We start from the raw sequence: 13,887 nt of genomic DNA on the forward strand, positions 1-13,887 counted from the left end.
ACTGCGTGCAACACATTTTTTACCTTCCTTTTGCGCACATCGGGTTGCGCTCATATTACAAGTTGAAAGTAAAAAGTTTGTGCGTGAGCGAAAACCTGACGCGGTAAAAAAAAATATTGTGACTGCATTAGCTTCTTCTCCCATAGAAGTCAATGGAGCACGAAAACTTAAAAAAAAACTAACACCCATACCCACTCGCTTACACAACCAAGAGCACTAAACCCAACATGAAATATTATTTCATATTCCAATGTTCTTCATATAGCAGAAAAAAAATTCTATTTATTCTTAAATGTATATATATATATATATATATATATATATATATATATATATATATATATACATGTATATCTATTCCTATAGATATATACATACCCCCCAACTGTCCCGATTTTTGCGGGACAGTCCCAATTTTAGGGGTCTGTCCCTCTGTCCCGAGTTGCTAGCCATCTGTCCCGATTTGGCCCAGGCATTTAAAAAAAAAAAAAAAAAATATATATATATATATATATTATTTTTTTTTTTTAATTCTATTGGGCCCATACTCAGAAGCAGCTGGCTTTGCTCTCAGAGGGTTAGATACCTGTTATATTCTCTGTGGAAAAGGAATGGTGTGTGGGTTAAGCAGGAGTAAGAAGGCTGTATACACTCTGACCACGGGTAATAGTGACCTCTCTAACCTACCTCTGGTAATGATGATATCTAACCCCAGGTGATAATACTAGCATGCCTTCAGTTTTATACAATGAGCAGTGCTAATACCAGGGTAACGAACAGTGGCAGCCGCAGACTGCCAGCTAATGTGCTTGCCAACCCCAGGACCCCATACAATGAATTACAGATACCCATATATGATGTAGTGTGTGTGTCTATCTGTATCCATAACTGTGTGTGTGTATCTGTATGTATAAGTTTATGCTATGTAGTGTGTGTGTGTGTCTGCATGTATAAATGTAAGCTATGTAGTGTGTGTATGTGTATCTGCATGTATAAGTGTGTATCTGCATGTATAAGTGTATGCTATGTAGTGTGTGTGTGTCTGCATGTATAAGTTTATACTATGTAGTGTCTGTGTATCTGCATGTATAAGTGTATGCTGCATGTATAAGTGTATGCTATGTAGTGTGTGTGTATCTGCATGTGTAAGTGTATGCTATGTAGTGTGTGTGTATCTGCATGTATAAGTGTATGCTATGTAGTGTGTATGTATCAGCATGTATAAGTGTATGCTATGTAGTGTGTGTGTATCTGCATGTGTAAGTGTATGCTATGTAGTGTGTGTGTATCTGCATGTATAAGTGTATGCTATGTAGTGTGTATGTATCTGCATGTATAAGTGTATGCTATATAGTGTGTGTGTATCTGCATGTATAAGTATTTGCTGCATGTATAAGTGTATGCTATGTAGTGTGTGTGTGTCTGCATGTATAAGTGTATACTATGTAGTGTCTGTGTATCTGCATGTATAAGTGTATGCTGCATGTATAAGTGTATGCTATGTAGTGTGTGTGTGTATCTGCATGTGTAAGTGTATGCTATGTAGTGTGTGTATCTGCATGTGTAAGTGTATGCTATGTAGTGTGTGTGTATCTGCATGTATAAGTGTATGCTATGTAGTGTGTGTGTATCTGCATGTGTAAGTGTATGCTATGTAGTGTGTGTGTGTGTATCTGCATGTGTAAGTGTATGCTATGTAGTGTGCTACTGTGCATTTTTGCTGACTTTAAAGGCCAGAATCTAGAATATTAATGGGGAATGCAGAGAGTAGTTTTAAAGAATGTATTAATAAATGTGCAATTAAGATAAAAATATTTAGCAATGTCTTTGCAAAGCCTAATTAAATACAGCGCTCACATAGCCATACCAGTGGTTTGAGCTTGTGTTTGATTTGCTGCCTAAGTGTATTAAAATATATGACTTTATTTAGAATTTTATTTTTATTACTTTGGTCTTATGATTTTTTTAAGCCCCGCCCACCACATTTCATTTTTTTTGCGGGGGGGAGGGGGGGTGTCCCTCTTTTGAATTTTGAATTTTGAAATGTTGGGAGGTATGTATATAGGTTAGGTATAGATATGTATTTTTAATGAACATTATTAGATATATATAGAAATATATATTTAATAATACAAAGTAATGTAAAATATGCGTTTTGCGCATTGTGTTTCGCAATTTAGATTTTAATACTATTGGGTTAGCTCACATGTAAACTTAGTAATCTTAAGGCGCTTTATTTAAATATTACATATAAAATATGAAAAAAAATATGAAAAAATATTAAACATACTGTAAAATGTAAAGATAAAGGGGCCATTTTATAATATGGCGGGCGGACATGATTCGTGAAATGCTTGTGCAATGCCGCCCCCTGCACATTTGCGGTCAATTGGCCGTTAGCAGGAGGTGTCAATCATCCCGATCGACAAGCTGGAAACATCGGGCGAATTCAGCAGCATTCGCTTCTTGTTAAATCCGGCCTATAGTCTATGGATTTTTTTAGAATATTTAACCCAAACCAGAGAAAAGCGCTATATAAGTTGCTATTATTATTATTATAATATACATATCTCTCTCTAGATTAAATCCCTTTGCATACCTTTTTTTTCCTAACACCTGAGACCACATATATTGAGCCCTTATGACTTTTTAATGCATTTTTTATCAAATTATGTGTATCAGACAGTGTTATTTTGAGTGTAACTGTATTTTTTATGTTTTTTGTACAACTTTTTTGTCTTGTGTAAAAGATAACCAGATCTCTGAAGTCCCGCTAATCAATTTTTCTTCGTTCTCTTGCTATCATTATTTGAAAAAGAAGGCATCTAAGCTTTTTTTTGGTTTCAGTACTCTGGACAGCACATTTTTATTGGTGGATGAATTTATCCCCCAATCAGCAAGGACAACCCAGGTTGTTCACCAAAAATGGGCCAGCATCTAAACTTAAATTCTTGCATTTCAAATAAAGATACCAAGAGAATGAAGAAAATTTAATAATAGGAGTAAATTAGAAAGATGCTTAAAATTTCATGCTCAATCTGAATTACGAAAGAAAAAATTTGGTTACAGTGTCCCTTTAAATTTGATTGCTCTCAATTGAACGTGTTTACTTTCAACTTGTAATATGCGCTCTACTTCCAATGTGCACAAAAAGAGCCATAAAATACCCACTATTTAGGGATGCCACCTCCTCCATGTTTTCCTAGACACTTATGAGCTATACATGCTACAGGGTGTGCAGGGAGGAACATTCGTTTCTGTCATCATTACGTAAAAGACTGACATCCTAGCACGGCTATTGGTCTAGAGGTGGAAACGTCGCCTCATTGAAGAAAGCGCTGTGCTGTGGGCGACCAAAGGGGCTGAGTTAGCGATATATTTTTAAACTGTCAAAGAATAAAGGATAGTTTTTCACCTTATATGGATTGAGACTGATTCCGGACCACCCTTTTTGTCTGTTTCTTTTAGCCATATACTTGCCTTACAGATAAAGTAAGTTTAACATCGCTTTTTAGGAAACAATGACAGAAACTAATGTTTATTTTTAGGGATGGCAAATCCTAGCATTTGTTATATACTTGGATTTACCATCACTTTAAGTATCCAATATATTTGTATATATTTTACTGGACAGCCTGCTAAAATACTGGACTGTCCAGATAAATACTGAACATCTGGTAGTAACCCTATTCAACATGCACAGTGAATGCATCATTTTCTTGAATTGCAGCTCATCTCTAGACAAACTGTAGACATACCATTTGTGTCAAAATTGAAAAAACTCATTCTGAAAAAAAAAAAAACACTTTTCAAAGTACTAATTGTCTCCATCCCCTCTCTTTGTTGTATTTCTAGAATTCTTTTCCAACGCCCTTTTCCTTTTCTCGCAATTTTACCCTCTGCCCTCCGCATTTCCATTTAATTTTCTTCTGCCTCTTTCACTGCCCTAAGCTTCTAGCATTTTTTCTCATTCCCCTCTAGACTGTCTCTCCCTATCGAATCATGAGATCCTAACAATAGTTTTGTGTATGCAGGCTAAGTATGCATGCTTAGTACATATTTATTTTCTCTGTGACATCTCCTAGTCTCTTCTCATTAAGTATTATTTGAGTGATTAGCTTATTTTATCTGGGTAGCTTCAGGATGTTTATTTGCTGTGTTTCATGCAATTTCAGGGCGTTAAACTGTAATCTCTTCTGCATTTTATTTAACATGCTCTCATTACCCTGCAGTCACTGGGTATTTAAATATTGTTTTAGAATGTACGTAGTTTCTCTGTATATTTAATGTCTAGATGCAGTCTCAGATACCTGGGTTCGATATCTAGGTTATTAGCTATGGACGGGACAAATTTTACCATTAGACAAAGTGGTCAGCTGCCCATACTAATATTGTTTTTAAGCATTGTTTTTTTCTTAATACTAACTGGGGCGTGTAAATAAATATAACATTTTCAGGATTCAGATAGTGTGTACAATTTTAAAATACTTTCTTATTTACTTTGATTATAAAATGTACCTCTATTTTCTTGATATCCTGACTTAAAACAGCTCATTTGCATGGGAGCTAAGCATCTTCATTTTCATTTTTATCCTTGTTAGCATACTGAAAGAGCATACCCATGTTTTAGCACTATAAGACAGCAGTGCTTAAAGCAATATTATAGAAGCAACCTGTAGAGGGAGCTTTAGAGTGCAGGTCTTTCAGTAGCTCTGTGGTAAAACTCTATGGTAAACTATGCTGTATAGCTAGAAGCACTGTTTGATAAAGAAGATAGTTTGAACACAAACTGAAAGTGTGTCTATCTTTGGAAAAGATACATCCAAAAAGTGTCCCAAGTGTACCAAGAGAAAGAGGTTAATTTATTAACAGAAATGTATTTATAAGTGGCTAAATGTGCCCTCTCCCTACAGATCACTTCATTACATATGTGCGTCATCTCACTTGTCATCTTGTATTGTCAATTGTATTATGTTTATGTCCCTGCAACTGGTTAATCCTTTCACTCCTACAATTTCCATGCTCGCATAATCAACATTACCTGTTATCCTGTCCCTTGTTTTACAGGTGGTGTCACAGTGTCACCCTGTCCTTTGTCCCTGCAGGTGGTGCCAGCCTGGCTGCGCCCCGATCCGTCTCCATGAGGAGTAGAAGAAGATGCTGCAGCCTGAGCTGGGAGCTCCGCTCCTCCTACTGCTCCTGAGTGTCACCTCCCCGGGGGTCTCACTGCTATCATCTCTGCGTGTTGGTGAGTACTACACCCCTTTGTATCTAGAACTCAATATTATCAAATATCTTTTTGGAGAAGGGATTATCTGCCCCTTTACAAATGTATGTACTTGTATATTTAAGTATATGCTTATATTGTATTGTATTACTAAGTTTACATGACCTGCATTTTTGTACCCATTTTTCAACTTTACTCAGTCCCTTAGAATATGGTGGTGTTTTAGAAATAACACATAATAATACAAATCAAAATAAGAAATGTATATGCCCAGATACTTCTGGGGTTCCATTTGATCATGGGTGATTTCTCACATTATCTGATTTTTTTCTTTTTAGTCTATTATACTGGAGATAAAGTTTTATAAATCCTTATATTTACTTTTTGATTTATGGATTGATGATATTTAAAGTTCTGCCTTTTTTATAATGTGTTTCCTCATACTTAAAGGGACATGACACCCACATTTTTTTCTTTCATGGTTTAGATAGAGCATTCATTTTTAAACAATTTTCTAATTTACTTATATTATCTAATTAGTTTTGTTCTCTTGTTATCCTTTGGTGAAAGGCATACCTGGGTAGGCGCAGGTGCTGCCAATTGGCGGCTGCATATACATGCCGCATGTAATTGGCTCACCTATGTATATTGCTGCTTCTTCAACAAAGGATACCAAGCTAGTGAAACAAATTAGATAATAGAAGTAAATTAAATAGCTGTTTAAAATTGTATTCTTTATCTGAATCATGAATGAACAAATTTAGGTTTTATGTCCCTTTAAGTATTTGCTGGGTTAGATACTGTGCAAGCTGCTAAAATGGGCCACTAACAAATGTAGCCATTTTTTATACACACTTTGTAGTTTTGTGGGTCAGTTTAAGTGACCATATTACACCTGGGCTGTTATTTAGTGACTGCATGCTACTCCTGGTTAATAAATAGTATCAGCACCTTATGACTTGTTATAGAAACCAGGTATCAGGGACAAATACCACCTCTGTAGAGGACATAGAAAGCTTAAAATGAGCTGAGTAGGGGAAGTTATTTATACCCCCTGTTCTTCACGCAAACGGGGAGTAACAGTCCTCTTTAACCCCTTAACAACGCATGTCGTACAGGGTACGTCTTACACAAGCTGGTCTTTAAAGACCAGCGACGTACACTGGAGTTTCAAGTGGCTGGAAGCCATCCTGCAATACCTTTTTGGCACACTGATGCAGAGAGAGACACTCTGTGGCTTTATCTGCATCGGCCAGAGATGGTGCTGATCGTTGGTGGGTGGGAGCCATTGCAGGGAGGCGGGTGGGCAGCCTATCGCTGGGGAACTTCCTTCCGGCTAGCTGTACGCCATGCCGGGTGCACACGGGAGGTGAGGGGAGGGTGCGCATGCGCACGCACCCGCAATCTAGTCGCAGTACAAAAATAAAATTGTTGGAGAGATTGCTGGGAGAGGGTGGTGGGTGCAGAGGAGGGGGGGGGGGGAAGAATACTTTTTAAAAGTGATCTGGGAGGAGGAGGGGGTAGGGTATGGAGGGGGGCAGCTAAACTACAGAAAAAGTGAGGTTTTTGAAAAAAAAAAGTTATTTTATTGCAAAGTGGGTACTGCCAGTACCCAAAATGGTGGCTTATAGGTTAGTAGGGGAAGGGAGGGTTAGAGAGCTCTTTGGGGGGGGATCAGGGAGGTTGGGGGCTAAGGGGGGATCCTACACACCAGAATATGATATTTTTTTAAAAAAAAAAAATTTAATTAAAAAAAACACAAAAACTTTTATTTTAGTACTGGCAGACTTTTTGCCAGTACTTAAGATGGCGGGGACAATTGTGGGGTGGGGGAGGGAAGAGAGCTGTTTGGAAGGGATCAGGGGGTGGAATGTGTCAGGTGGGAGGCTGATCTCTACAGGAAAGCTAAAATTAACCCTTCAAGCTCCCTAATTAACCCCGTCACTGCTGGGCATAATACAAGTTTTGTGCGCAGCGGCATTTAGCAGCCTTCTAATTACCAAAAAGCAATGCCAATGCCATATATGTCTGCTATTTCTGAGAAAAGGGGATCCCAGTGAAGCATTTACAACCATTTGTGCCATAATTGCACAAGCTGTTTGTAAATAATTTCAGTGAGAAACCCAAAGTTAGTGAAAAAGTTAACAATTTTTTTTATTTGATCGCATTTGGCGATGAAATGGTGGCATGAAATATATCAAAATGGGCCTAGATCAATACTTTGGGTTGTCTACTATACTACTCTAAAGCTAAAATTAACCCTACAAGCTCCCTACAAGCTACCTAATTAACCCCTTCACTGCTGGGCCTTATACAAATGTGGTGCGCAGTGACATTTAGAGGTCTTCTAATTACCAAAAACCAACGCCAAAGCCATATATGTCTGCTATTTCTGAACAAAGGGGATCCCAGAGAAGCATTTACAACCATTTGTGCCATAATTGCACAAGCTGTTTGTAAATAATTTCAGTGAGAAACCTAATATTTGTGTAAAACTTTGTGAAAAAGTGAACGATTTTTTTTAATTTGATCGCATTTGCCGGTGAAATGGTGGCATGAAATATACCAAAATGGGCCTAGATCAATACTTTGGGTTGTCTACTAAAAAATATATATATATACATGTCAAGGGATATTCAGGGATTCCTGACAGGTATCAGTGTTCCAATGTAACTATCGCTAATTTTGAAAAAAAAAATGGTTTGGAAATAGCAAAGTGCTACTTGTATTTCTTGCCCTATAACTTACAAAAAAAGCAAAGAACATGTAAACATTGGATATTTCTAAACTCAGGACAAAATTTAGAAACTATTTAGCATGGGTGTTTTTTGGTGGTTGTAGATGTGCAACAGATTTTGGGGGTCAAAGTTAGAAAAAGTGTGTTTTTTTCCATTTTTCATCATATTTTATAATTTTTTAATGGTAAATTATAAGATATGATGACAATAATGGTATATTTTGAAAGTCCATTTAATGGCGAGAAAAACGTTATATAATATGTGTGGGTACAGTAAATGAGTAAGAGGAAAATTACAGCTAAACACAAACACTGCAGAAATGTAAAAATAGCCCTGGCCCTTAAGGGAAAGAAATTGAAAAATGGCCTTGTCCTTAACCCCTTAATGACCACAGCACTTTTCCATTTTCTGTCCATTTGGGACCAAGGCTATTTTTACATTTCTGCAGTGTTTGTGTTTAGCTGTAATTTTCCTCTTACTCATTTACTGTACCCACACATATTATATACTGTTTTTCTCGCCATTAAATGGATCATCATATCTTATAATTTACTATAAAAAAATTATAAAATATGAGAAAAAATGGAAAAAAACACACTTTTTCTAACTTTGACCCCCAAAATCTGTTACATATTTACAACCACCAAAAAACACCCATGCTAAATAGTTTCTAAATTTTGTCCTGAGTTTAGATGTTTACATGTTCTTTGCTTTTTTTTGCAAGTTATAGGGCCATAAATACAAGTAGCACTTTGCTATTTCCAAACCACTTTTTTCCAAAATTAGCGCTAGTTAGAACACTGATATCTGTCTGGAATCCCTGAATATCCCTTGACATGTATATATTTTTTTTTAGTAGACATCCCAAAGTATTGATATAGGCCAATTTTGGTATATTTCATGCCACCATTTCACCGCCAAATGCGATCAAATACAAAAAAATAGTTCACTGTTTCACAAATTTGTTCACAAACTTTCAGTTTCTCACTGAAATTATTTACAAACAGCTTGTGCAATTAGGGCATAAATGGTTGTAAATTTTTCTCTGGGATCCCCTTTGTTCAGAAATAGCAGACATATATGGCTTTGGCGTTGCTTTTTGGTAATTAGAAGGCTAATGCCCAGCAGTGAAGGGGTTAATTAGGGAGCATGTAGGGAGCTTTTTGGGGTAATTTTAGCTTTAGTGTAGTAGACAACCCCAAGTATTGATCTAGGCCCATTTTGGTATATTTCATGCCACCATTTCACCGCCAAATGCGATCAAATAAAAAAAAAAAAACGTTACATTTTTCACAATTTTAGATTTCTCACTAAAATCATTTACAAACAGCTTGTGCAATTATGGCACAAATGGTTGTAAATGCTTCTCTGGGATCCCCTTTGTTCAGAAATAGCAGACATATATGGCTTTGGAGTTGCTTTTTGGTACTTAGAAGGCCGCTAAATGCCGCTGCGCATCACATGTGTATTATTGCTAGCAGGGAAGGGGTTAATTAGGTAGCTTGTAGGGAGCTTGCAGTTTTAATTTTAGCTTTAGTGTAGAGCTCAGCCTCCCACCTGAAACATCAGAACCCCTGATCCCTCCCAAACAGCTCTCTTCCCTCCCCCACCCCACAATTGTCCCCGCCATCTTAAGTACTGGCAACAACTCTGCCAGTTTTAAAAAATAAAATACCCTTCTCCCACTTTTATAACAAAATCTTTTCTGTAGTGTAGTGGTTCCCACCCACTCCCACAGCCCCCTGTGCGCGCCCCCATCTGCCCCACCCCCTCTACATTACCCGGCCCATCGATGGCGGCCCACCCGCCTCCCAAGTCGGCTCCCACCCACCAACGATACCGGCCACAATTGGCTCTCTCTGCATCGGATGGCCAAGGGGTGTTATTGCAGGATGCCTCGATATTGAGGCATCACTGCAATAACCGGAAAGCGGCTGGAAGCGAGCAGGATTGCTTCCAGCCGCTTTAAACCCCTAATGTCGTACAGGGTACGTCGCTGGTCTTTTAAGACCAGGTTGTGTGCGAAGTACCCTGTACGACATGCATCGTTAAGGGGTTAAACGAGGACTAGAATATAGAATTACATTTCAGGAACTAGATCCAAGGGAACGTTTTATAATTTTAAAAATAAATTTTGGAAAATGTCTAATTACTTTATGTAATGTACCTGTATATGGACCCAATAATATTGATGAGAATTTTTGGGAACAATTGAACAAAAATTGTTTAAACACGCAAACTCAATTTTAATTGTTGCAGGCGACTTCAATATGGTGTTTAATAATATTGATAGATTGCAAACAATAAATCATCAGGGGGTAAGGATCTGTAAAAAAGCTGTTAGACGTCTCAAAAATGTCTGCAGTACACTTAAGATTAAAGACATAATGGATAATCCTAATAACCATGCCTTTTCTTGTGAATCTAAACAGTATAAATCTTTCTCCTGTATTGACTTTTTTCTAGCTTCAGACAAAGTATTTGGCCTCAATATAAAAGCGCAGATTGGGGATTTCACTATATCGTATCACGCACCTAATTCATTGGATTTGATGTGGGGAGATTCGAGTTTTGAGCCTGCTAGAAGCTATAACTTTCCCCGTTTCCTATTTAATAATGTTGACTTTAAAAAACGGCTTGTTGCTATATGGCACTAATATGCTATACAAAATAATTCTTGCCATAAGAAAGGAGGTATTTTGGGAAACGGCCAAAGCTGTTATTAGAGGGGAAATAAAAAAAATGCACCATTAGATTGAAGAAAAAATATTATGCCAAGGAAGTTGAATTATCAAACTATCTCAAAAATAAATATAATGCGTATTCAACCTTGCCTAATCAGATGAACTGGAATTGCTATATTAAGGCTAAACAGGAATGGGAAATCATTAATATGCAGAAAATGTCAATCCAGGAGCTTAGATCCAGAGCTAAATTCTAAAGCTATGGCAATAAGATAGGGAAGCTTTGAGCTAAATGTGTTAAAACTCAGGAGTCCTATAAATGTATAAAGGCTATCATTAAAGATGGAATTAGGCTAACTAATATTGAATCAATTATTTCAGAATTTTTTAAATACTTTAAACATTTGTATGCTGCCCCACAAATAAATGATTAAAATAAGTTTTGGCAGAGAATTTTGTTGCCTAAGCTGTCCATGGAAGCGATAGATATCTTAAATGCACCTATTACGGAGCGAGAAGTCCATCAGGCAATAGACAGACTTAAACTAGACAAAGCACCCGGCCCAGATCTTCTGCCTGGTGAGTTATATAAAATCCTTAAAATCGAAGTAACCCCTACTCTCTTGAATCTTTTTAATTACTATTTTTTTAATGGTAAACCCCATCTTCTTATATTTCTGCTTCTAAACTTACATTAATACCCAAAATGGGCAAAGATTTGGAGCTAATGGATTCATACCATCCAATTTCCTTGTTAAACTCAGACTATAAATTAATGACAGCTATCAGCGCATAGACTTAAATTAACTCTTGACTCTCTGATACACGTGGATCAGGTCGGCTTCATGATGCATAGAAATCCCTCTGCTAATATTCTTAAAATTTTCCTTTCATTGGATTTTTTGAAACCTCTAATACTAAATCTATTCATGACCTTGCTATTCTCTCTGTTGACGCTCAAAAAGCGTTTGACTCAATTACGTGGGACCATTTATTCTTTACAATGAGGCAATTTGGGTTCAAAGACCAATTTTTAAATTGTATTAGGTCCATATATGCAAAAGCTTCCTCTACTTTATTCATAAATGGTTTGCTTACAGATTCTTTTCCTATGGCTAAGGGAACGCAACAAGGCTGTCCTAATTTTACACTTCTTTTCAACTTGGCCATTGAAACTTTGGCCATAATTCTTAGGAAAATACTAAAGGGGATCTCTCTTGGAGATAAGCATCTCAAGTTATTACTATATGCAGATGATTTGCTGTTATTCCTTAATAATACACAAATAGAGATACCTATGATCTTAGACTTAGTTTCAGAAGTTGGCTCATGTTCTGGGTATAAAATCAATGTCTCTAAATCAGAAATACTTTGGATTAAAACACCAATACAAGATGGTCAACCTCTCCCCTTTAAAATTGTTGAAGAATATATTACATATCTTGGAATAAAAATTGGTACAAACCCTCTGAGCTGGTATAAGTTAAATTATTCCCCTCTATTCTTGAAAACTAAAATAGATCTGATGACATGGGCTAATTTACCCCTTTCAATTACTGCAAAAGTCACTTTAATTAAGATGATTGTATAACCTAAGCTTTTGTATTTAATGCAAAATATTCCCACGCTTATAACTAAAAAAGATGTTAAGTTTCTTGATAACTCAATCAGGTTATTTATTTGAGGGTCTGGTAGAAGTCGTATAGCTCTGGGAAAAATAGCTCAACTAAGGAAATTTGGGCGACTAGCATTACCCATAATATCTATCTATAAATGTATCTGTTTAGCTAAAGTAGCTATGGACTGGCTCACTGGAGGGGATTATGTTGCATATCTAGAAGTGGAACAAAAATTGGTTTACCCTTTTTCTTTAACTGCCATATTACACTGTCCCATTAAGCTTATCCCTAATAAAATTACGAAAAGGCACATCATATATTATATTATTAAAGCTTGGCAGACTATTATAACTATTTTAAACTGTAATCCCTTTATTTAGGATCTAGTACCAATTGTGGGGAATCCGCAATTTATCGGCAGTCTCAATAATAAGTTGTTTAATAGATGGGCTGATTCCGGGCTGGTATATCGATGGCAATTTAATGAAAGTAATACCAGAGTTTATACCTTTGAGACTCTTAAAGATCGCTATAGTCTAAGGAATACAGATTTCTATGCATATCTTCAAGTACGTCACTGTTTTTTTGAAATAACGAAAGACTTTAATATGGTATAGTTGGTCACATCCAGGTGTAAAGATGGGTCTATCTCTTTTTAAAATGGGCAAGCACTCTATTAGCAATTGGTATAAAATTATATTAACCAATATTGGTGAGCCCAATGTTCTGGATATTTGTCTAAATTGACGTTCTGTTTTCCCAGCAATAGACGTAGATAAGGTGAAACGTAGTATTGTGAGTGTGGAGAATGCTACACTATCTGCAATAAGGTGAGAAGCTAATTTTAAACTAATAAATAGGGTATATATACCCCCTTCTAGACTAAATAAATGGTACTCTCTTTCACAAAATGTCTGACCCCAATGTAGTTCACCTGAAGCCGATCTGGTCCACATGTTTTGGAGCTGCCCAAAAATACAACAACTTGGCATCATATTCAATTTTGGTTGAGGAAAATGACAAGTTGTAATATTATTCAGGAGAAAAAGCATATATTTTTTTGTTAGATAAAAGGGATGAGTTAAATAATATTGATTTTATTAATACAACTATTTTGGGAGGGAGATACCTTATCCTTAGGAATTGGAAGAATAAAAGGAACCCACTATTAATAATCTAACGTCTCTGTTGTAAACACAATTTATAATTGAACAATTGGACAGTTCTAATAACTCGGAAACACAGCAGGATAGATTTTGGTATAAAATGGCTGGAAATCCTTAAGCTATATAGGAGTAATCTTCAGAGACAACTTATGACCCCTTTTCAATACTTAGGGATGAATTGATAAGGAGAATAGGGCTTCAGATGATCTATAAATTTCCTTCACCCCCCACCTGGGTTTTTTTCCCCTCTCTTCTCTTTCTCACTCGCCAGGATTCTTTCTTCTATTGTAAATGGTAGAGCTACTACGTATTTTTTGTACAAAGATGCTGTTTTCTTTTTTTTGTTCTTTTCTATAGAAAGGTTGTAACATTTTTCTTTACTTATGTCCTTACATTTGGAACAAATTATCTCATGTTGGTATAATATTAATGATTTATGTCAAATGGTACAGG

At 36.5% G+C, this 13,887-nt stretch overlaps 1 protein-coding gene across 1 annotated transcript in view; it reads left to right on the plus strand.

The window, feature by feature from the left end:
• The first annotated feature begins 5,157 nt into the window (after positions 1 to 5,157).
• The window catches only part of GRIK5 (glutamate ionotropic receptor kainate type subunit 5), a 387,182-nt gene continuing 378,452 nt past the window's right edge, over positions 5,158 to 13,887 (plus strand). The window contains exon 1 of the mRNA XM_053691035.1: positions 5,158 to 5,248. Coding sequence (XP_053547010.1) covers positions 5,158 to 5,248 — 91 coding nt within the window. The remainder of the gene's footprint in view (positions 5,249 to 13,887) is intronic.

This window comes from Bombina bombina, chromosome 8 (genome assembly GCF_027579735.1).
Source record: "Bombina bombina isolate aBomBom1 chromosome 8, aBomBom1.pri, whole genome shotgun sequence".
Lineage (NCBI taxonomy): Eukaryota > Metazoa > Chordata > Amphibia > Anura > Bombinatoridae > Bombina > Bombina bombina.